Source organism: Cygnus atratus, chromosome 5, assembly GCF_013377495.2.
Source record: "Cygnus atratus isolate AKBS03 ecotype Queensland, Australia chromosome 5, CAtr_DNAZoo_HiC_assembly, whole genome shotgun sequence".
NCBI classification, from domain to species: Eukaryota; Metazoa; Chordata; class Aves; order Anseriformes; family Anatidae; genus Cygnus; species Cygnus atratus.
The window spans coordinates 6,666,978-6,688,507 of record NC_066366.1 but is presented as its reverse complement, the minus strand read 5'-3'; the positions used below and the strand labels follow the sequence as shown (position 1 = coordinate 6,688,507).

The following is a 21,530-nucleotide window of genomic DNA, read 5'->3' as shown; positions in this document are numbered from 1 at the left end:
ATCCCGGCGAGCCCCCGGGCCGGAGCGCGGCCGTTCGCGGAGGCCCCAGGCCCTGCAGCGGCGGGGCCGGGCCCGGCCTGGCTCCGCCCCGGCGCCCGGCGCGGGGCGGGCCGCGGCGGCTCCCGGCGGCTCCCGGCCCGCCCCTGCGGCCGCTCTGGGCGCCCGCCCCGCTGCAGCCGGCGCGGCGGTGGCGGAGGCCGCGGCGGGCGGCGCTGCCTCGGGCCCGCTCCTGCTCCGGGCGGCGGCGGTAAGGCGGGGCCCCGCGGGGAAAGCGCCGGGGGCCGCGGGGAAGGGAGCCCGGCAGCGGGGGGGAGGCGGCGCCGCGCCTGGGCCTGCTGGCAGCCTGCTGGCAGCGCCGGGGCCTCCCACGGAGCCGCCGGAGCCGCCTGACCGCGGGGAGGCGAGGGGCGGGCGGCAGAGCCCAGCTGCCGGCGGCGGGAGGGGAGAGGGCCGGGGGAGCCGGGCTGCGGCCCCCGGGAGCCCCGCGGAGTTGGTGCTGTGGTGCTGTGCGTCGGGTGGGGGGGGATTGGGGTGAGATGAGCCGGTGGGAAATGCCCTGGTTAGGGTCTGCTGTGCTGGGGGGCTTTCTCAATGCGCTTCTGATCCTGTTAAAACTGTACTGGAGGAAACTGGTAAGGGGTAGGCTCTATTCTGTTCAGAGAACTGCTTCTGTGAAATGAAAGCTGATGGTCATGCTTTTAGAAGAGGTATTGTCAAGCTTATTTACCGAATGGCAAGAGGGTTTGTTCTAGATGCGTTCTGGAAACAATAGTGGTAATCCAGCAGAAAAGAATAGGCTGTGCAAACAAAACAACAAAGCCAACAAGTGTGCCCATTTACCTCATCTTCAGAGCTGTCATTTGGCCAAATGGCCTGGGAGTTCTTGTAACCACTTTCCATATCTGAAATAAGGTTTGTTTTTAACAAACAGTGTTTAAATAAAACGTGTTTGTGGGACTGGAAAGCGATGCCTTAGGCTGTAGTCTGTGTGGTAGGAATGGTGGCCTGGCGGGGTGGGAATGGTGAGGCTGATGGTTGCCTTGGACCTGTCGTTCATCTTCTGTGGTCCTTGAGCAGCTCGCATCACTCCCACCTGTTTGCCCTCCGTAGGCAAGCTGTATTGCACTGTTTCTGTACTTTTGAAGGGTGGCGAGGGTAAAACACGGTGAGAGATTGCAAGGCACTGCGAAGTGTCACGTGCGTTGAAGAGCTAAGTAGGTCTTAGTTGAGTCATCGTGCTTCATGTTGCCATTTCAGGAGGATGCTTTGTGGCAGAGAATGGGTAGGAAGAGCAATCTAGGCTGGTTGAATGAATGTGGAAACGCTTTTGTTCTAGCTGGATTAGACAGTGTGTTCCCCTCCTCTGTGTAACCTGACCTGTTTCACGTTTTTCTATTTCAACTGTTGCTATCCTTTTCTCTTTTAACTGCTTCTTTATTATCAGATCTCATCCTCTTGCTGCTGGTGTGTTTGCAGTAACAGACCTTTTGCCCACCGGTGGCTTCCCACTGGCTCCGTGCCTGCGTGCTGGTTTGGGTGCTGTGCGTTACAGCCGGCCGCAGGCTGTCTCTGCGCTGGCTGACCGGGTGGCAGTGTCACTGCAGCGCTGTGCAGGCTGCTGCTTTCTGGTGCTGGCTGGGCTTGTCTGGGTGTGGGGGTACGGAGATGGTCAAGAGTTTCGAGCTGGGACATCAGTGACTCTCTTCAAGCTGGAGGTGGGGGGGTCCCCACCTCTTCAACCTAGAGGGTGTATATGGGTCCAACAGGACCTGTGCTGATGTCTTGGTTTTCCTGTGTAGATTTATCCCATGCTTTCTGTGCTCTGTTTTCTTGTCCAAAATTAAAATCATACAGTGCTATGGACAAGTGCTGTGTGTTGTTGTGTATCTTGTGCGTCCAACAAGATGATGATCCTGAGTCATTACTGTAGAAGAAAAAAACATGTCTTATATGCCCCGAGTCTTCTGGCTGTCTTGTAGAATCACGTTGGTGCAGTCAATTTAAGCGCTGATGGAGTAAGGTTAGTTATTACAGCTGTTGTACAGAGAAAAGAATCTCTGTGGTGCGTTTCATATTTCTGCATTGTTGCTTGCTTATCTTTAGGCTGTTTATCCTCTTCCGTGTAGTTCTTGATGCTGTAAGTATTTTTTTCTCATAGCTGCGAGGTGCCTTTGGAGGCTGTATCTTGCTGAGAGCTTCTTTCAAATTTGGAAAGCAGTGGCTGCTGGGAAAGTAGGTGAAAAAGGAAGCTGGTGTTTTTCCAGGAGCTTCCTTTTTTTGGAAGACTCTTCCTGATTTTCTGCTTCAGAGAACATCCTGGTTATAGGATTGATTTAGAGAGGGATATTGTGCTAACAGATTTTCCTAAAATTGAAGTCTGAACAGTAGCTTCCTGTATGATACAGAGTTTTCCATAGTAAGACATAAAAATTACATTCTTCAGAGGGAAATCTGAATTATAAAATAAGTGAAGGTAGCGAATGGTGAGATGTGCTTTTCCAGTGGTCATTTTTTCTATGTATCATTGGGTATATTGGAAGTATTTGTGATGTAATATAAACATTATTTAACATTCAATATACCTTTATATTAATTACTATTACTGTTATTTACTGTCTTCTTTTTTTTTTCTTTTTTTTTTAAATCTTCCTGACATCATCACCATGCATAAATCATGACTCTTACATGGAATGAAATTAGGGGAGAAGAACGTTATATTAATTTATCTCTAATCCCTTTCCTGCTTCTTAATTAATTAGGGTGTCTTGGAGTGGAGACTTTTAAGTTCTGATAAGCTGAGACAGATCCCAGTTGAGGAGTATGTTGTGTTCAGAATGCTTTATTATGGCTATATAGTGGAGAAATACCTCACTTGGCATCATCTTTTTGTACTACATGTCTGTAATACTGTTCAGAAAGTGTTTTTCACTGCTCTTTCATAAGCAGTGCTAATAAAGCAAAGTGAATATATTTTTCTTTCTCATCTGCATGCAGTGAAGCAAGGGAACAGTTTCAGATTTTTGAGAACTTACCAGGAATACAGATCAAGTAAATGGTAGCTGTGTTGAAAGCATCCCTTTTTGTGTAAGATGGGAAGTGAGTCACTGAGTCCAGGTCCCCTGCCATTATGGGAATGACATCATATAATTCCTCATAAGATTTCTTTTATTCTTATTTTTTTCTTAATCAAGAGAACTCGTGGTGATGTTTTCCCACTCAGCCATGTCAGAAAACGCTTGTGCATTCCCTTTTTCATCTTTTTTTTCTTTTTCTATAAGGAAACAACTGAAAATGTCTCAGAATCCTGACAAGCCGCATTCAAGCGAAGAAAAGTTGAGTGGTTTGGAGGATGGTCAGGAGAGCTTGGACAACCCGGATCAGTCAATCAGAAAAAGAATACGACAGAGTGCTCCAGGTTCATACAGAGATGATACACCAAAGTGTAAGCAAAACTGCTTAAAAAAATATACAATTCTATAATTTTCCAGCGGAAACAATCATGATTTTTTATAGTATTTTGTGTAAGTTTGACTGCTTAGTTATTAAATATTGTACGACTCCTGATCACTTGCTTTGACGCTATTCATTACACCTTTTTCCCCATTTTGTTTTACAATTTAATTGTTCACCATAACCACGTTGTTCAGAGCCACATATGTCTTAGATACTTCTGTGTGTCTGCGTTCACAGAAAGGATAAGCACTACTCATTAGGAAGAACTTCTTTACTGAAAGGGTTGTTAGGCATTGGAATGGGCTGCCCAGGGAAGTGGTTGAGTCACCATCCCTGGAGGTCTTTAAAAGACGTTTAGATGTAGCCCTTAGTGATATGGTTTAGTGGAGGACTTGTTGGTGTTAGGTCAGAGGCTGGACTAGGTGATCTTGGAGGTCTCTTCCAACCTAGACGATTCTGTGATACTCCAGTACATTGTAGCTAAACTGACGCTGCTGTTCGCATTATCAGCCGAACCTTCTGGATTGTTGCAGCCTCTGTTTTCGCTGCAGGGCAGGGAAGGCTGTTATTAACAAAATAATGTCCTGTCATTTTCTTCCCCTCCACCCCAAGCAAACAGAGCTGGAAAGTTTATATTTTCAACCCTAATACCGCTTCTACTGTCAAGGAGTTTATAGGACTGTCATACTGTAAGTTTATTCCTAGGTCATGTTTGCTCTGTCATTTTGATTTTAACATCAGGATCTGGGTGCAATATCTCTATTTCTGGCAAATCTGTAGATAAAACAAAGGGAAAGGCTTTTGACCCCAGGGATTCAGATCAAAGGGACAGAATTGCTCAGATAACTAGTGCCATATTTCTGTAGGGAGAGTCTCAGGATGTAACATTTTATTTGTTGCATTATTATATTTTTATTTTTTAATAGTGTTCATTATTACTCGAGGTTTAATGTTCTCTTAGCATCATGTTACACGAGGAGATGTACTGTATGGAATTCATACTCTTACATCTTCTTGGTTGCCCGATAGGAAATTCAGTGTATATAAGGGAGAGAGGCTGTGGACACATGAAAGTAAAATTCATTGCACAGTCTTGCTCTGCACTGTACCACAAACGAGTCATCAGTCTCAAGCCCTCCCCTCTCAGAAGGGGGCAGATATAATATGAGAATGAAGTAACATGATTTAAGAGCATTCTTTGGTAAATGAAAGAGTCTCTTAGCTTTTAGTGCGTCTCCTGCTAGGGTGAAGTCATTTGGCAGTTGGACAAGAGCACTCTCATTCAGCTGTGAACCTCGTTGTGCTGCTGCTTCTCAGGACATCAATTCTTGCTGTGTTCCCAGAGTCGCTATGCAAGATTAAGCTCCAAGCAGAAGGAAGTCAGGGTTGAAGAGTGCTGCATGAAAAGAGCGAGATGTTAATGAAAAATTAGCACACTGCATATATTCTTGGAATTATACTGTATATACTTGGAACAGCTTTGAGAGGCAGACAAGTGAAAGACAGTTACTTTTAAAGGGCCTTTTCTGTGTTGCTAATTTAAGTCCAGTCAAACTGGATTATGAAATGAGGTAGTCATGCTAGTTTTTCCAAAACATCTCAGTGAACCCAGCCTATGAAGATCCCTGTCTGGTTTCTTAAATTTGGCAAATTAACATATTGCTTCTATGCCCAGGCTATCGTTGAAGTGAATGAACTACAGAGAGAGGACGCGATCCAGTATGGCAATTCTGTTGTGTTGTTTCCCTCTTTCTGTGCAGCTACGTGTTATCTGGAGGAGCTGAGGTGAACGTTGCCCTCTTTGTCTGCTCCACCTGAGGACGCTCATGATTTAGCCTTTTTCCCCCTTCTCACATACCTGGCCCAGGGGAAAGCTCCTCCTAACTTTGGGCAAGGCATTACAGGGCACTTGCATGCACTGATGATAGCACAGCTAGGAGGAAGCTTTACCACAAAGAATCAGTGGCAACAAGTTTCAGTTGGCTTCAGTGGGGACAGGGTTGCTCCTCTAACCAGCATGGCCTACGCCCTCGGCACCTTCTCTGCCTTTATGTTGTCGCGTTCTTAGGGCTGAGACACTTCCTGCACTACAGCAGTGGCAGCAGCATCCCAGGAGAAGGATGTCAAGTAGTCCAGAACAATTAGGAGCAGTAATTCCCAGTGCATGCAGGAAGCAAATGAAGTTTCTTGAAACTGTCACTGCCCCTCTTCTACCTAACAGACGTCTGGAGTCAGTCAGTCACTGCCTTTGTCTCCTGCCTGATGAAAACTGGCCTGTTTTCTTTCAGGTGTTATGCTTTCCCCTAGTCACTTGTCTGCTCCAAGGCCCAGCTTGAAGCTGCTTGTCAATCCTTGTCAGTCCGAAACGCCTGACAAAGGAAGAAGTCTTAGGCATCAGTGCCAGGGCTAGGCCTTGACATCCTTTGTCACTTGCATGATAACCTGGGGGGGTGAGGGGCGGGGGAAGAGTTTGGAGAAGCGCCAGTTGCACTGAAAGCAGCGAGTATAATTAGCTGACCAGTATGTTATTGCTTAATGTCAGTGGTGGTCTGTTTGCCGACTGCTTTAGAGATAAAGTCACTTCCTTGAAAAATAAAAAATTGCGGTGGCGATATCTGCGCAGTAACTGGGAAATGCTACAGTGAAGGTGCTGGTATTTTTATGATTTCTTTGTGTAGTATGGAGAAAGATGCAGTTAAGCAATTCTAAAGAAGTAATTTTTTGAGGTTGGCCTTTTTTTTTTTTTTTTTTTTCCTCTTTTTTAATAAAGAGCTTGATGTAACTTAGAAGCAATTGACATAACAAGCCCCGAATATCAACTGGGGTTCGCTTGGTTTCCTGAAGTGCTCCAAACCTGTGTCATCTGCCAGCTGGGAAGAGGAGGGGAAGGAAAAGAGAAGAGCTTTCAGTGATACTGTCTTTTGGCCTGCTGTACTGCCAAGAAGGTGGAAAGGGTCCAAAAGTATTAGCAGATGCTTTTCCACAGATTTTTCTAGATAACTGTCTAACAGTTTAATTTATGTTGCAGCTAGCCCTCCTCGGCCTGTGTCGGTGGAAGAGCTAATGGAAACAGCCAAGGGAGTAACCAACATGGCACTAGCACATGAAATTGTTGTTAATGGAGACTTCCAGATCAAACCAGCTGAATTACCAGAACACAGGTGAGATTGGTACCAAACAGACACACAAACAGAATCTTCATTTGTAGAACTGCGGAACAGTTCTAGTGGAGCAGGTAGAGGCTCCAGTTAGTCTTGCTGGGCAGTGCCTGGTAGGAGAAGCCTAAAAAAAGCATTAGGAAGTTGAGCATGCAGTTCTGTTTCCCCAGAAATGTGTACATGTGAAAGGTGAACCTTCTGGGGTAATTGTTTGGGTGTATGTGGTGTGAATCCCACTATGGTATGGGTTCTGCCTATGTCCCCTTGTCCCAGGAGCCTGAGACTGCAATCTTTTGAATATCCAAGTCTAGCTGCAGGTGCAGGTAGGGCTCTTAGCAACTCTTAAGCTTTCACTGCCTGTGGGAATAAGACAAAACTCAGATCATTTTTGCTTTTTTTTGAATCTAATGTCTGTTTCTCCATTTTGGGGGGAGGGGAGGAGCTCCCCAGCTAAGACAGGGGAGAGAGCAAACACAAAAGGCCTTCATGTCTGGTCACGTACTGGCCAGTGTAGCTAACACAGTCCTACTGATTTGGTAGATGCTTCATCTGCTGTTCCTTTTTTTTTCTTATACAGAGAGATGTGACAGACAATGCTTTTCTTGGGTTAATTTGTGAAAGCGAGTGTGTATTTCATGGAAGGGACTTGGTCCACACTGGAACCAGAGCGTTGTCTGTATGTGTCGTAGCTACTCTGCTTTTGAGAGACCCTCAGAGTTTAGAGCTCAAGCAGTGATTTGATCTGTCTTCCCAGCACTGCCTCTCAGTGTCTGCCTGTCTGTTAGACAAACCCAGGCGCTTTTGTCCAGTCCTCATCTCATTTGTCGCATTACTTGCAGGTTGTGTGCAATTAATTCATGTGTGGTCCCAAAACCTGGGACCTCTCTATCCTTGCAAATTCTGTCTCTGAAGCAAGTGTTGGGAAAGTATGCCTAAGGCATGCAAAGCTCCCCATTCTGTGTTATCTTCTGTGTCCCAGCATAGAAGATCCATCCTGGGGGAACTTCCATCAGGTGTTTCCTGCTTGCAGTTGATGGCTGACAAAAAATTCTTCATATAAAATCCCACAACTAAAACAGTGCTTTTCAATTAGGTGTCAGCTTTTGCTCCTTGTTTGTTCTTATGGATTGCTCACTTGAAAATGTGCTCTGATAGTGGATAACTTTTCTGGTATGCCTTAGTGTCGTGAAATTGATCTCAGCATTTTTCAGAGAAGAAGGATTTTAGCAAGTGTTTCCACCCTTTCTTCTTCTCTTCACCCCCTTAATAATAATAATAATAAAAGGAACAATCCTGTACTTTGGTAATTTGGATGCTTTTGCCCACTGATTCTAAACAGCTGTAGTTGTTCACCAGAGTGGCTGATTTGCACCTCTGCACCTGCTCACAGAAGCAGATGTATTGCAGAGATCATCTTACCCAGAGTGCCTGGGCTTTGTGACAGACCAGGCCTGCTCCTAGTACAAGATCCCTGTATTCAGCTTTAGTGAAGGTTTTGGTGCCAGTTATTTACCACCTAGAAAAGAAAGAGCAGCCCTTCAGATTTGTTTGAAGAGGGACACTGAAATCTTCCGTGGATTAAATGCGTTTTTATGTTTGTGTATAGCTTGGAGGCTCCCAGAGCTTGAATGTACCTGTAGAGAAGTGCTTTGAGGAAAAAGCAGCTGGGATTGTAGTTGCAGTTCCATGCACTTAGAGTAAAACATGTTACTGGCTGCTCTCAGAGGACCACAGAGCATAAGTACCTCTGGGCACTGCCTGAACTCCGCTGCACACAGAGTGACTGGCCTGTGAATCTGTGGCGTTTGGTATGGGCATTGTTTGTGTGCATGCATGTGTGAGTATTTTACTTCAGTGCTGAATTTAAATCTGGTGTAAACAGGAGGCTGCCTGCTGAGGAGGAGTAGCTTTCAGTATTTTGAATTATCCATTGCTTCTGAAGCAGTGGAATTCATTTATTGTTTATACAAACTGAACCGGGACTTTAGCTCAGCATAATCACAGTATTTGTGTTGAAATGCAGAAGCTTTCATGTCAGGGAAGTTGCTTCATTTCTGTTAATGTTTACTTAATGAATTTGACTTAGAATTGCATTTACTTAGTGAGGCTTTTCAGAGGAATGTCAATACCGTTCTTTTGAAGATGAGGTACAATTTTTATCATTTTTTTATGCTAATGGTACGTTTCAGAGGTAGCATTGGACAGCTACTTTCAAGGATTGTAATTGGTAGCCTTCTTTGCTTGTGTGTCACCATGTATTAGGGCATGAACCATTCCAAATCCTGTGTTTAGTTTTTCTTGCCTGAGTAACTTAAAATGAGAGATTTCTTCTGTCAATTCTCCCATACTCATTATTACATTATGTTCATATTATTGTATGCTTTTCTTCAGGAGCTGCAAGTATTTGCATAAGGTGGTGCAGAGACAAGTATTGGTCTTTTTTTAACTGGTCATATTTATCTACAGCTTGGAAAAAAAAGTAAGAGATATTGTGCATAAAGCTTTCTGGGATTGTCTGGAAGCTCAGCTAAAGGAGGATCCACCAACATATGACCATGCAATTAAACTATTGGGAGAAATTAAAGAGGTAAGATGATACGTTACCAGAGTAAATTATTGCATTTGTGTAGCTGTGTTGATATGAATGGGCAAAGGAGGTTGAAGTTTGTTTGTAAAGGAGGCTCTTGATCTTTTTCATTACTGGATAATTTTCTATGGACTCAAGTGAGTTGTACAACCTGAGGAGCAACTTGAATGTACAAACAAATACGAAACAATGTAAGATGAATAAGAGGTAGGTAATAATGCTAGTTTCATAATTCCAAGCTTCCTCTATGTTATGACAGTGGCATTAGTTATGAAATCACTGAGGTGCCCCAGCATTGGGTTGACAGAAGTCTAGCACAACAGTGCAAAGTATGATCTGTACTACAAAGCGTTTACTACTTTGTAACTTCAGTATCATAAAGAATGAGGTGAAACATTTGAATGTGGAGTTGACAAATGACTCCGTGGTCTTGTTTAAAAAAAAAAAAAAAGAGATTCCACTTTCAAATGGCAATTAGTTTAAATAAAAAGTGGTTCAATAACTGCTATGATCCTTGTAGTGTTTGATGTGGTAGAACTCTTAACGCACAGTTAAAACTTTCTGTTTCAGAATCTCCTGTCTTTCTTGTTGCCTGGCCATACAAGACTAAGAAATCAGATTACAGAAGTTCTTGATTTGGATTTGATAAAACAGGAGGCAGAGAATGGGGCCCTGGACATTTCTAAGTTGGTAGAATTTGTTATTGGAATGATGGGGACTCTCTGTGCTCCAGCTCGAGATGAAGAAATAAAGAAACTGAAAGATATTCATGAAATAGTTCCTCTGTTCAGGTACCAAAATGGTATTTATTCGTCATATTGAGAGCCGTTTAAATAATTTTAGAGATGTGTGATTGGTGTGTGGAATTCCAGCAGGACAACCTGCAATTCTTCCTAGAAAAGAAAGAGTTACAGGGAAGGAATTATAGGGGTTGTGAAGGGGAGAGATGGCCGAGAAGTCTTTAACAAGGACCCTGTATTTTCTGGTGAATTCTATTTGGCTCCTGCTTATTACCAAAGGACATTTTCATAAAAGCCAAATAAATATGTATAAACTTTCAGAGAGCAGGTGAATGATCAGTTTATATGAGGATTTAATATCAACAGCAGAAGGGAGGGGTGAAAAGCAGTTGGGGTCATAAGAAAAATGTGTTACTGTTCTTCAGCTAGTTCTTCCTTTACCACCTGTTTGAGCCACTTCTCCCTGCAATATAATATCCTGTTAGTTCTAACAGGAGTGTACGTACTACATCTGGGAGCAGAGAAGTTTCTGCTTTGTCACTGTGTTCTCAGTTGATCAGCCCAAGGTCTCAACAGTTAGAGGAAATTTTATTAACGCTGTTTTCTAATTTGATAACCTTCCAAGAGTGAAGGATTGATGTGGCAGAAATACTGCCAGCAGGCATTGGGTTGCTTTGAAATTAAGGTATTTTTTGTTTGTTTTGTTTTTTATCTTGGTTTTAATTATTTCCTTCCCACTGAGGTTGGCTGTGTAGGCTGCCAACAGATGGTATGCAAGCTTGGAAACCCAGATGTCTTTTTGTGTCTTTAACATACGATATTGCAAAATGGGGAGTATAACCTTTGGAGCTAGTAAATTTAATTCTACAGAGACTTTTTTTACAGGAGAGCAAGTTTTAGTTCATACTTGGAAGATAGACATGCATATATGTGCATACTTGCTCAAGCTTTCTCTCTGCCTAACACTCTTAAAGTAAGCACCCCGTTAATGTTTCCCATGCATGTTTTTGCTCTTTCATTAGACAACCTGCAATAAATCTTGTCAATATAACTTCTTAAACATCTGAAACCTTGAATAACTTTTTCTGTTTGTTTGTTTAGAGCAATTTTCTCTGTATTAGACCTAATGAAAATGGATATGGCAAACTTCGCTGTCAGTAGTATTAGGCCAAAATTAATGCAGCAGTCTGCTGAATATGAAAGAAAGAAGTTTCAGGAGTTTCTTGAGAAACAGCCAAGTATGACTTTGTTCCTTTCTTTCTTCCCCTCTGACCTCGATAAACTGTGTGTCTTTGCTTGTAGATAATGAAAATAAATTGGATTTTATTGTAAGTTATATATAATTCATACAGAAAATGACAGCTTGTGCCCCAAAACTGTGGTTTGAAAAAAATCTACTGGAACAACAGTTCTGCACTCAGTACACTGGAGTTTAGTTTCATTTCAATATGATGTAGGTAACCATTAGCTAACATCATCTCACCTCTAATTTCTGTAGCTGTGTGGTTTTAATATTGCATTAAGCAAAACATCAAAAACAATAAATAAAATGCATGTCAATAAACGGTATCATGGATATTAGGAATAGTAATTAATGGGATTATTTGGAAATTAGAGGTGGGAAAAAATAACTGAAAATGATTTTTTAACAAGACTTTTTTTTCTCTCTCTCTCAGATTCTTTAGACCTTGTCACGAACTGGTTGCAAGAAGCAGCAGATGATCTTGCGAAGCTGAGAAGTAATAAGTTACCTCCCCACGGTAGTGGTGATGGTGCTGCTGGTGAAGCTTCTCCATTGTGCTCCACTGCTGTACAAAATCAAGCATATCTGAAGCTACTAAAGTGGGATCACATAAACAGGCCTTTCCCAGAAGTAGGTGTTTAATAGGAAAATTGATTTCTGTGTTTGTTCTACTACTTTTCCATTCCTGGGATATAACAGAAACTGTTTTAATTTGTAGCCTTTCTGCAAGTACAACACTAAAATATTTATCTCTTGATTGAATTCTTGTGGCTCTTCTAATATATGCTTCTTTTTCAATATTGAAACTTAGTTCGAAAAGAGGAGCCAGTTGTTTCTATTCTGTTCCTGATACTTGCCTGCTGAGCAGGTGTTGCTCTTCTCTGTGCCTTTGTTGTCTCCTCTCTGGTAGCTTATCTATCCATGGAAGTTGCCTGGGGTAGGACAGAACTCAGTGTTCATGGATTGTCTGGCATTGAGGTTGTACTTCCTTTGGGCCTGCACCCCCCAGCTCCCCTTTAAATATGAATGGTCTTTTTATCAAGTTTGTAATAACATCATCTTGTGGGGGATACAGTAACTGTAAAAAAAAAAAAAAAAAAAAAAGCGTTGCAGGGAGTTTTTGGGTAAATGAGCAGCTATTTCCGTTATTCTCAGAGTATGGAGACTGTGGTTTTAGTAGCTGCTTCTCAAAGGACTGGTCCAGCATATGTATCAGAGTTTGGAAACTGCTATAAAACGTGGTTCTTTGCAGCTTTATCATCACTCAGCTGTTTCTCTTTGTTCTGGAGAGGTTAAATCTTTGGTTCAAAATCTTTCCAGCTGCCCGTAGAACTGGGGCTACTTTATAAATTCAGATTGTCAGAGAGAAAATAAAGACGGATGTTAGTCAGTAGAATGGGGTCCTTCCTGTGATTAGATGTTCTTTTTTTTTTGGAGCAGAAGGACAAAAAAGTAATGGTGGGAAAAAATAAACAGCTTCTTGTCCATCCATCTGGAGGGCTTTTTTGCAACATGTTTATAGAAACCACAAGGCAGAAAAGTTTATTATCTTTTATGTTCTTTCAAATGTATTTGAGAGCTTTCTGTATGCACTGAAAAAACTTTCTGAGTTTAAGCTCAGATCGTTCAACAGGAATTATACCGAGTATATCTTTATTTGCTTGTGCTATATCTTAACACTAGTAGTGTTTCTCAAAATATATGCACTTTCAGGTTTGACGGGATTAAAACTTGTTTGCACTATGAACTCAATAACTGAAGGATTTCAGTTAAAAACTGAAACTTTCATTTTTCTTGTGAATTAATGTAATAGTCATGAAAGTGAGAGAATAAAACAATTCATTAAAGGTAACAACACAGTGCAGGTTATTAGTGTAGTCCTGTCAAGCTACCTTTGTTTCGAACTGGTTAGCCCAGAAGTCTTTTTTTTCCTTTTCCCAGGAAGTCATTCTGTAATGATTCATTAGAGAATTTCTTGCGCCTTTCTCAGAAGCATTCGAGGCTGGTCACTAAGTCAGCATGTCAGATGAGACGGATTTGATCAAATAGGCTTGTGTGTGTTTGATATCGTAACGTAGAGTATTGCAATGTATCTACCGTGTAGTATTGTATGTTACATTTATTATTATTACATATATTAATATAGAATAATTATATATTTCTAATATAGTATACAATTTTACGTATCAAAAGATGTGTGTATTTGTATTTCCAACCTCCTGAACTATTTTGGAGAGAAGAAATGGTAGAGACAATCTCCATTTTATCCATAGGGATCAGGTCATAGAATAATTTAGAGTGGAAGGGACAGCTGGAGATCAGGTAGCCCTGCTCAAAGCAGGGACAGACAGAGCAGGTTGTTCAGGGCTGTATTTATTTGTGTTTGAGTATCCCCAGGGATGGAGACTCTACAGCCTCTCTGGGCAAACCTGTTGCTGGCGGAGGGAGCTGTAAGTTTCAGTGGTTTACTTTATAGGCAGTGCTTAATGCAAACTTAGTGTAGCATTCTGGAATCTGAGGTTTAAGAGTGATTCGGCAAGCCTTCTGCAGGAAACTCAGGGAAGATATATTTCTTATTCTGGCTTCTAGACATACTGCTTTAGAGACTTCTGTGCTGGGTTTTTCTTAGCCTGGTTTAGCATGGTTTCTGGTTTCTTAGCATGGTTTTGATATTTCTGTCTCATATAATATCTAGTAAATAGAATGGGGCTTGTTTGTTTGTTTGTTTTTGGTAAATATCGTGAAAGAATTAAGGTTTCACAGTTTCCTGAATTATCTCTAGCTGGCATCACAGGGGCACTTCACGGGCTAGCTTACAGACTTTATTCTGTGCTGGATTTCCCATTCTTTGCAGACAGTGCTAATGGACCAGAGCCGCTTTCAGGAAATACAGCTGGAACTGGAACAACTCCTCTTGACTGGGACTGTTCTTTTGGTCACGTTCAGTGCAGCAGGCTCAGCACTTGTTGATATTCCTGGATTTGCTGAGAAAATCAAAACCATTGTCAAGGTGCTGCTGACAGGAATGCATCTTCCGTGAGTACTGAACAATCCTGCTCGCACAGAGGCAGGTGTAGTTTCATTATGATCCCAGTAAATAATCAGTTCAATCGTCTTTGGCTGTGGACAGCAGGATATGTAGAAGAAGTGATGAGGGCTTTTTATTAGCTCAGGCTGACTATTTTTATTTACCTTACTGACAGAGAGCCATTTTTTTCTTGATTTGTTCTTTTCTGATACGGACATGCTCATTTTTTCAAAGTGTGTTACTTACAATACCTGGTTAGAGCCCTGTAAGTGGAAGCAGCTGACTGTGCTCATGGTTTCAGCCAGGCTCCCTTGAGAATTTGACTGTGCTATAGTGAGCTGCTTGCAGGTTTAGATTGCTCTACGCATTGTGGGTTGACGATTGTTTTTCACATTAGTCTGAGCTGCCTGTGTAGACAAAGTCCACTCTTGTATAGATCGTTCAGGCTGGAAATCTTTAATGCTGTCCCATCTCCTTGTTTTCTGTCTTTTTTTTTTTTAATACATTTTATATATATTCTTTATGGTTCTTGCATTATCTGGATTACTCTTCTATTAAGTTTGATAAATAAGGCAAATATAATCGGATAATTTGTTTTCAAAAGGTGAGAAAAGAGCGTATAACTAAAGTAGCTGAATAATGCTTTCTACTCCATGTTCTCTAGCTCCTTTAACCTGAAGGAATCTTTGGCTACCATTGGTGAAAAGGTGTGCGCTGAAGTCAACAGCTGCCTTTCCCAGCATGGGTTCACACCATTCACAGCTGAGAGAGAGACTGTACTTAAAGGACAAATCCAAGCAGTGGCCAATCCTGATAACACCATATGTAAGCTAATAGGTATGTTTTGACAAGAACGGTCTGTTCTCCAGTGACAAATTGTCTCTACTTATAAAACTGTTGGTGGCATGTCATGCATGCTTTCTCATTTAGTTTGTTTCAAAGAGTTGTTTGCTGTGTTCAGTGTATAACGTGAGATGACAATCTTTCTAAGTGACTGTCTCTTTCAAAAACAAACCAAAACCCTTGGTCCAATTTTTCCAGATTCTCGAATTCAAAAGTTTCTGGAGAATTATCTTGCATCTAGTCACCAGAAATCATTACCCGCTATTCCTGGAGGATTAGGTCCTATTCAAAGAGAGCTGGAAGAGATTGCTGTCAAGTACGTCCGTCTGGTCAACTACAACAAAATGGTCTTCAGCCCTTATTATGATGCTGTTCTTGCCAAAATACTGACTAAGGAAGAATCCCAACTTGTAGGGAAGTCAAAAGAATCATAAACGCAGTTTGTGTGCTACGAATACAGTATTAAATTTGTCAGCTATTTAAAAAAATGCACCAATATTTGTCTAGGAAAACAGCTTTTCATGTAGACACCAGTTCCTTTTAACTCACTAGTGATGACTAATGAGGAAGATCAATGAATTGCGATAAGGGTTCTGAAGGAAATGATGAAAGAGAGATGCATTTTTAATGTAAGTTTGCAACGTTGAGAGAGGGAATGTCCTGGTAGTTTTCTGGCTGCAATTTTTAGATTTTTGAGTGGGTGCTAGGTAGGGTAAGTTTAAGAACCAAACTTTGTTTTTAAGTGGATCATTTTAAGGCTTTTTACTCTAATTTATCATGAATTTCTTTTAATTCATTCAGAGATTAACAGTGGTCCTTCCCTCCAGAGGTAATTTGGCTTTAAAAAGATCTTACTTTAGAGACTTAAGAAGTAAGCTAAAATTGTAGATAGGAGAAACTTTAACAGGCAGAAAACAAAGCCAAACAGCACTTTACTGTAACATTATGGTTAGTATGGTAGACTACTAGTTTTTTCTGCATTTTTGATAGCATTTTTTTGCTGTTTACCTTCAGATGTTACAAAACACGATATATTTTTGTAGCAAATTTTCTGGTTATTGGGTAACTGTCCTCTGCTTTGTACAGTACTTACAAAGGTGGCAATCTTATAGATTGCAGCTGTTATTTATCTCTTGTAAAGTCTTCAGAAAGGCAGAGCTAAAATGTTTTGATAAAAGTGGCATTTCTTACCTTTTTTTTGCAAGTAGTTTACTCCTTTTTATGTGAAATAGTACTTTTAAAGTAAATCTTTGTCATTTTCAGAAGGTGGATTTTAAGTGTGTGAAACTTTAGGCTGAAAATTTTACTTGTTTTATAAAACTACAACTTGAGATGGTTGCATATTCAATCATGTTTTTGAAACTATCCAGGAAGTGCAGAGCACTCTCAGATGTGTGCATGAATTTAAATTTACAGTGGGAAGTGAATTATTTAGTGTTAGTTTGAATACACAGGGAATATTTTCAATATTTTTTTTTCACTTTATAGGGGTGTTCTTGAAACTTGAAATATTTTTAGATATTGAATTTAATTAGTTACATGTTGTATAGATGATTGTTCACAGAAGAGCTCAGTGATCTTACAGCCTTATTGCAATTTCAAACTCAGCTAGGAGGTAAGTACCTTTTGAAGTTTTCCTCTAGTTATTGGGCATAACACTGTATTACAGTAATCAAAATTTGATGAATTAATGAAAACAAAGTTCATAATTAATAAGAGCAAGTGTCCTAAATGCTAGACTGTATCCAAAATAGAATGTGTGTTCTTCTTTAAATACATATATAGATATGTAAAATAAATAAATGGCCCTTCTACTGCTAACATCCAGGTTTGTTTTATTAATCAACTAGTCAACCAAAATAATAGGCCTTCTAGAAGGAAGCACTTAATTATAAATCATTGTTGATGCTTTCCTTTCCAGCTTTGCTTTAGATGTCAGCATGGATATAGCTGCACTAAATTTGAGTTCGGATGAAGACCTTTTGTTCTGTATTAGCCTGTGCAACTATTAAACCATTTTTTTCTCATTCATTACAAATCTGCCTTCCCCAAAGGGAAAAAAAGGAACACATCTCTGTAGCAAGAGCTCACCAGCTCAGACAAGTGATTTTTTCCCTTGACTAAGTTTACTCAAATAGTAAAATGGATGTCTGTCTTTGAGTTACCAAAGAAATCTGCAAAAATGAGTAGGTTTTTGATGTGGTCTATTTATTTATTTGAATCAGATAAGGTTACTACAGAGGTCTTCAAGATTGCTGCATCTGCTTAATGTACTTTGTTATTAGTGCAGATTCCACCTTGAAATACAGTCTCTATCTCTGCAGCTCGAAGAAATTAATTCAGTGATCAGGGTAACAAAAAAGCTACTCAAAACATTATTTCTAGAGTTTGGAAAAAGAAAAAAAGAAAAGGAAAAACAGAAAAAACTGTTTTCCTTTTTATAATTGAGTGTTGCTGAAGTTAGAAATTGCTGCTGTTATTTTACACTTTACCACTGCCTAGAGGCTTCTTTTAAATGCCCCTGTGAACTAAGCATATTACAAAAAGTTAGATGCTGTAGGTGATGGTCTGAAGGATGTGGGAAGGAACAACATCATGGTGAAACAACATAGTTGGAAAAGTATGTGACTGATGACAAAATGAATGGGACTAAATTATGAATAGATAAAATTGTACTTACTTAATCTAGGCGATGGCTGCTCCCAGTTCTGGAATTCAGGGTCCATGACTGCCAGCTCCTGCTTACTCTGACATCAAGGCATGGATTGTGCTGCTGCTAATGCATGTGTATTGCTCGCTGGGTCGATACATTAAGTCCCATCTTTCCTCTCAGTAGGAGTTTGCTGTAGAAAAAAGTCTTCATGTAGAAAAAAGTGTAATACTTACAGCTGGCTCCTCTCTCACCTTTGGGGTTACACACTGGGAACGAGTGCCTCAATTTTTGTAAGCTTTTGTAGGCCTTTCAGCAGTAAAAGATCTAAAGAGGCTGTAATAAATACCCACAAGTATAAATTCCATTAGTGATTTTTCCCTGTTTTTTTTTTTTTAATGATAGTGGTTGACAAGTAGTTTCTCCACATTGTCTTTAAAAGAAATAGGCAAATATCATTAAGTGACAAAGCAAAAAAGAAATACTAGGATGGGTAAGACCAGACCTTACCTCCATGTGAATATTTATGTGGGTATACGTATGTTGTGTCCATCTTTCAGTCTGGTAGATAGCAGCAGTGACCTGCAGTCATCTCTACTGCTGGTGGTGGAATTGTCTTCCAACTTGTCTGACAAGTATCTTAATTCCTGTAGTTCATGGGGTTCTTGTGGTCTTACAAGAATGCAGTTCTGAATAGGCGGTTACAAGTTAAAATCTAAAGTATACATAGAACCTGCTTCAAAAGTTCATACAGCCTTTTTGTTAGCTTGTTTGATAATAACAAGTTAAACTATGTAGCTAATATATTAACATTTAGCTTTGTATATTATTAAGTGGAAGACCAATGCAGATATATCCAGGACCAGATTGTGTTAGCTAGTTCGCCTGGACAATCAGCATTAGATTTGTACCAAGTATGTCTTACGATGGTGTCATCTTTAAACAGTCATGGAATTAAAAGCAAAAATATACTGTATCCTCTAGAGGAATTGAAAAAAAAAAAAAAAGCTAATTCGAATATGTATTGCTCTTACCAATTTCCTGTGATGGTTTTAATTCTTATTAACATTGTTCTTGAAGTGGCTGACTAATATTTAAAAAGTAATTTATTGTGTTTGAATAAAACCAGAATGAGGCATGATGTTATCGATATCCTTTTATTTTAAAGGAATGTTTTTTCCATATTCAACTACAAAACAGATTCCATACATTCTGCCATAAATAAAAACGAACAATAAGGCAGGACACTACATGAACAAACTGAGAACAACTGTCTTCCAGAAAATGTGAATTAAAAATGCTTCACAATTATAAGCCATCCAGTTTTTAAAATAAAACTGTTGAAAACCCACAAGATTTCAAGTGGTAGATGTGAACACCCTTGAAGAACAAAATGCAGTTTTAGACATTTTGCACTTTTGGTTTTGAAAACCTAGTTTTGTTCAGAGCACATTCTAAGATTGTTCTGTCTGTTTTCAGATCAAGAGCCAAATAGGAGAAGAGGCACCACAGTAACAAAACCATTTTCAAGATTTTTTTTCTTTGCAGCTGTCCCTTTTAAATGCTTGACTTTTAAGAGACTGAAAAACTCAATGCAAGTCTTTGTCTATCACAGTAGAACTCCAACCTTGTTTCACCGGATTCTCTTTTGTTGTCGTGCTCTGTAAATGTCGTGTACAGGGGGAACTACTGATCCTTTCTCCTCATCGTCGTCAGAATCTTCATTTGGTCTCTTGACACCCTTGTTGAGCATAGCATTATTTTCCACAGGTCCGTTGCCTTCCACAGTTATTTCAGGTAGGCCTCCAGTAATTATTCGCACAGCTTCATCAACAGCTTTAAAAAGAGAAAAAGATTAATTTGTGAAAATAAATGCCTTGATACAGAAAGCTGTTTCAGCAAAGTTGAGTACAATTTCAGATATGTTTTTGGAATAAAGAAACAAAGGAGTAAGCGTTAATATGCATGCAAACAGGGACACCAAGGTAGACGCGTTTTGGAGATTTCCGGAACATGAGACATGTTCCAGACATGAGACATGTCTACACTGTTCTCTTACAGCTGCTAAGAATTGAATCCCAACTGTCTAAAACTCTCAGCTATGGCAAACACTAATTAGAAAGTAAATGCTGCTGCATCAGCTTGAGACCTCCCTTTACATAAGTTTTTGAGGTCAGCTGCAAGCTTAATAAAATAGGAAAGCCTACTTGAGCAATTGTATACCTACTTTGTGATTCATCAGTAAGTATGCATAGCAAGTCAGTTTCTGCTTATAAACAAAGAAGGCTTCAAAAATAACATGTATAATTTAAATAGGTGTTTTATTTTCCCTCTAAAGGAAATCCTAGCTTTCTGTCAGATCAGCTGCTTCTTCAACTATCAGAACTAAAAGTAGCATATTAATCATCTCCCATAGTTTACATGAAGCCTGGGGTATGGATCTGTCCTCTTTTCATATTTCAGAACACTACTTCTGTTGTAGGAGCTAAGAAAACATTGTTCTTGACTTGTTCTCAATCACTGCAACAATGTGCAGTCAGAGTTAGACCTACCAACGAACAAATTTAGATAGCCAAAGACTAGGAAGTCTCTATGATTAGGTTTGCTAAAAACAATGCTTAATACCTTGCTAGGTAAAATATAACCATGCTGCAAATTTGTAATTTAATTATAGTTGTTATGCTGCTAGAAATAATGCACTGCTTCTTCTAAAGGATATTCTGAAAAATCTTCATTTCTTTTAATGTTTACCACCAAAACGTTATTTCTGAAGCAGCAGGTGGTGATTTTCAGCTTTTTTACTCTTTGCTGATCTCCCCTCACAGTTAAATGTACAAACATTTCTAGGTTGATTCCAACATACAAACAGCCAATTCAACAGGGTACTTTTAAATAATAATTATACATCAGCATCTATAAATGAGGTCTAGGTTTTAGACAGTAATATCCATATGTAAAAGAAAGTCATATGCAGCACTACTACAGAGTCCAGAGCGAACAAACAACTTACTGTCTGGCAGTTTGCATCTTCTAAATATCTCCATGAGCTCATCCACTTGAACAAAGGGACCCTGATTTGTTTAAAAAAAAAAAAGTTTTGTAGATTATTTTGAATAGAGTGCATACATACCATGGTTCTGTCAAAATAGAATCTCTTGTATAATTTTTTAAAGTTTTCAGAATTCTTTAAAACAAACCTGAAAACAAACGGGAGGTGGCAGAAGCTTCATTAGAACTACAGCTGCTGGTGGAACAGGAAATACACCACCTGGTACAGGATGTAAACCTGGAGCTGTGGGAAGAAAAACTGTATGAGTCCAGTGCAAGACAGCTATACTTGTATTGCTTTAACACCATTATTATTTGGTGCAAATAATTATTACCCTGTCACTTTTGCCTCTACTAATTACATACTGTTTAGTCACTGATCTAGACTATAAGCAGCATGTGTAACAGGTTATTACCATTTACCAGACCCCAAACTACTTGTACATATTGCCTTTAGCAATCCAATTAAACAACAGCCTAAAATTTAAGTACAAATTTAGGTGACCGAAGACTATAGGAAGTCTCTACAATTAGGTTTGCTAAACATCCCAGTTACTATCTTGCTGTTAGGTGATTTATAACCACTTTGGACTGAACATTTGACTTACGTGCTAAGTGTCTTGGCTGAAATGGAATCATTTGTTGAGTGTCTGGTTTTGGATATTCGGGCTTTCTGTCTACTTCATCTTTGAGAACAGGCACAATGGACGGTGCAACCACAGGGTCTGGAATTATAGCTGCCAGCTTGGCACGAGAGACATCCTGCAAAAGCCAATTAGA

The 21,530-nt window shown here is 40.1% G+C and overlaps 2 protein-coding genes across 5 annotated transcripts in view; one reads left to right on the top strand and one right to left on the bottom strand.

Annotated features, from left to right (window-relative positions):
* The first annotated feature begins 133 nt into the window (after positions 1 to 133).
* On the top strand, positions 134 to 16,873 carry TCP11L1 (t-complex 11 like 1). Of its 4 annotated transcripts, none has more exons than XM_035549988.2 (10): positions 134 to 247; positions 3,279 to 3,442; positions 6,482 to 6,614; positions 9,078 to 9,198; positions 9,769 to 9,989; positions 11,040 to 11,176; positions 11,615 to 11,811; positions 14,036 to 14,217; positions 14,874 to 15,046; positions 15,251 to 16,873. In XM_035549988.2, the coding sequence occupies exons 2-10, from the start codon at positions 3,292 to 3,294 to the stop codon at positions 15,484 to 15,486; spliced, it is 1,551 nt and encodes a 516-aa protein (XP_035405881.1). In that variant the 5' UTR covers positions 134 to 247; positions 3,279 to 3,291; the 3' UTR covers positions 15,487 to 16,873. The 4 variants fall into 4 exon arrangements, with proteins under 4 accessions (XP_035405881.1, XP_050566702.1, XP_035405882.1 ...); XM_050710745.1 differs by lacking the exon at positions 134 to 247 and adding an exon at positions 1,256 to 1,282; XM_035549989.2 differs by lacking the exon at positions 134 to 247 and adding an exon at positions 2,005 to 2,020.
* A 1,970-nt stretch (positions 16,874 to 18,843) lies between these two features.
* Positions 18,844 to 21,530, bottom strand: part of CSTF3 (cleavage stimulation factor subunit 3) — a 50,640-nt gene continuing 47,953 nt past the window's right edge. Inside the window, exons 18-21 of the mRNA XM_035549986.1 lie at positions 21,359 to 21,512; positions 20,900 to 20,994; positions 20,713 to 20,773; positions 18,844 to 19,538 (exon numbers count right to left, since the gene is read on the bottom strand). Of these exons, the coding sequence (XP_035405879.1) occupies positions 19,336 to 19,538; positions 20,713 to 20,773; positions 20,900 to 20,994; positions 21,359 to 21,512 (513 nt within the window). The 3' untranslated portion in view covers positions 18,844 to 19,335. The remainder of the gene's footprint in view (positions 19,539 to 20,712; positions 20,774 to 20,899; positions 20,995 to 21,358; positions 21,513 to 21,530) is intronic.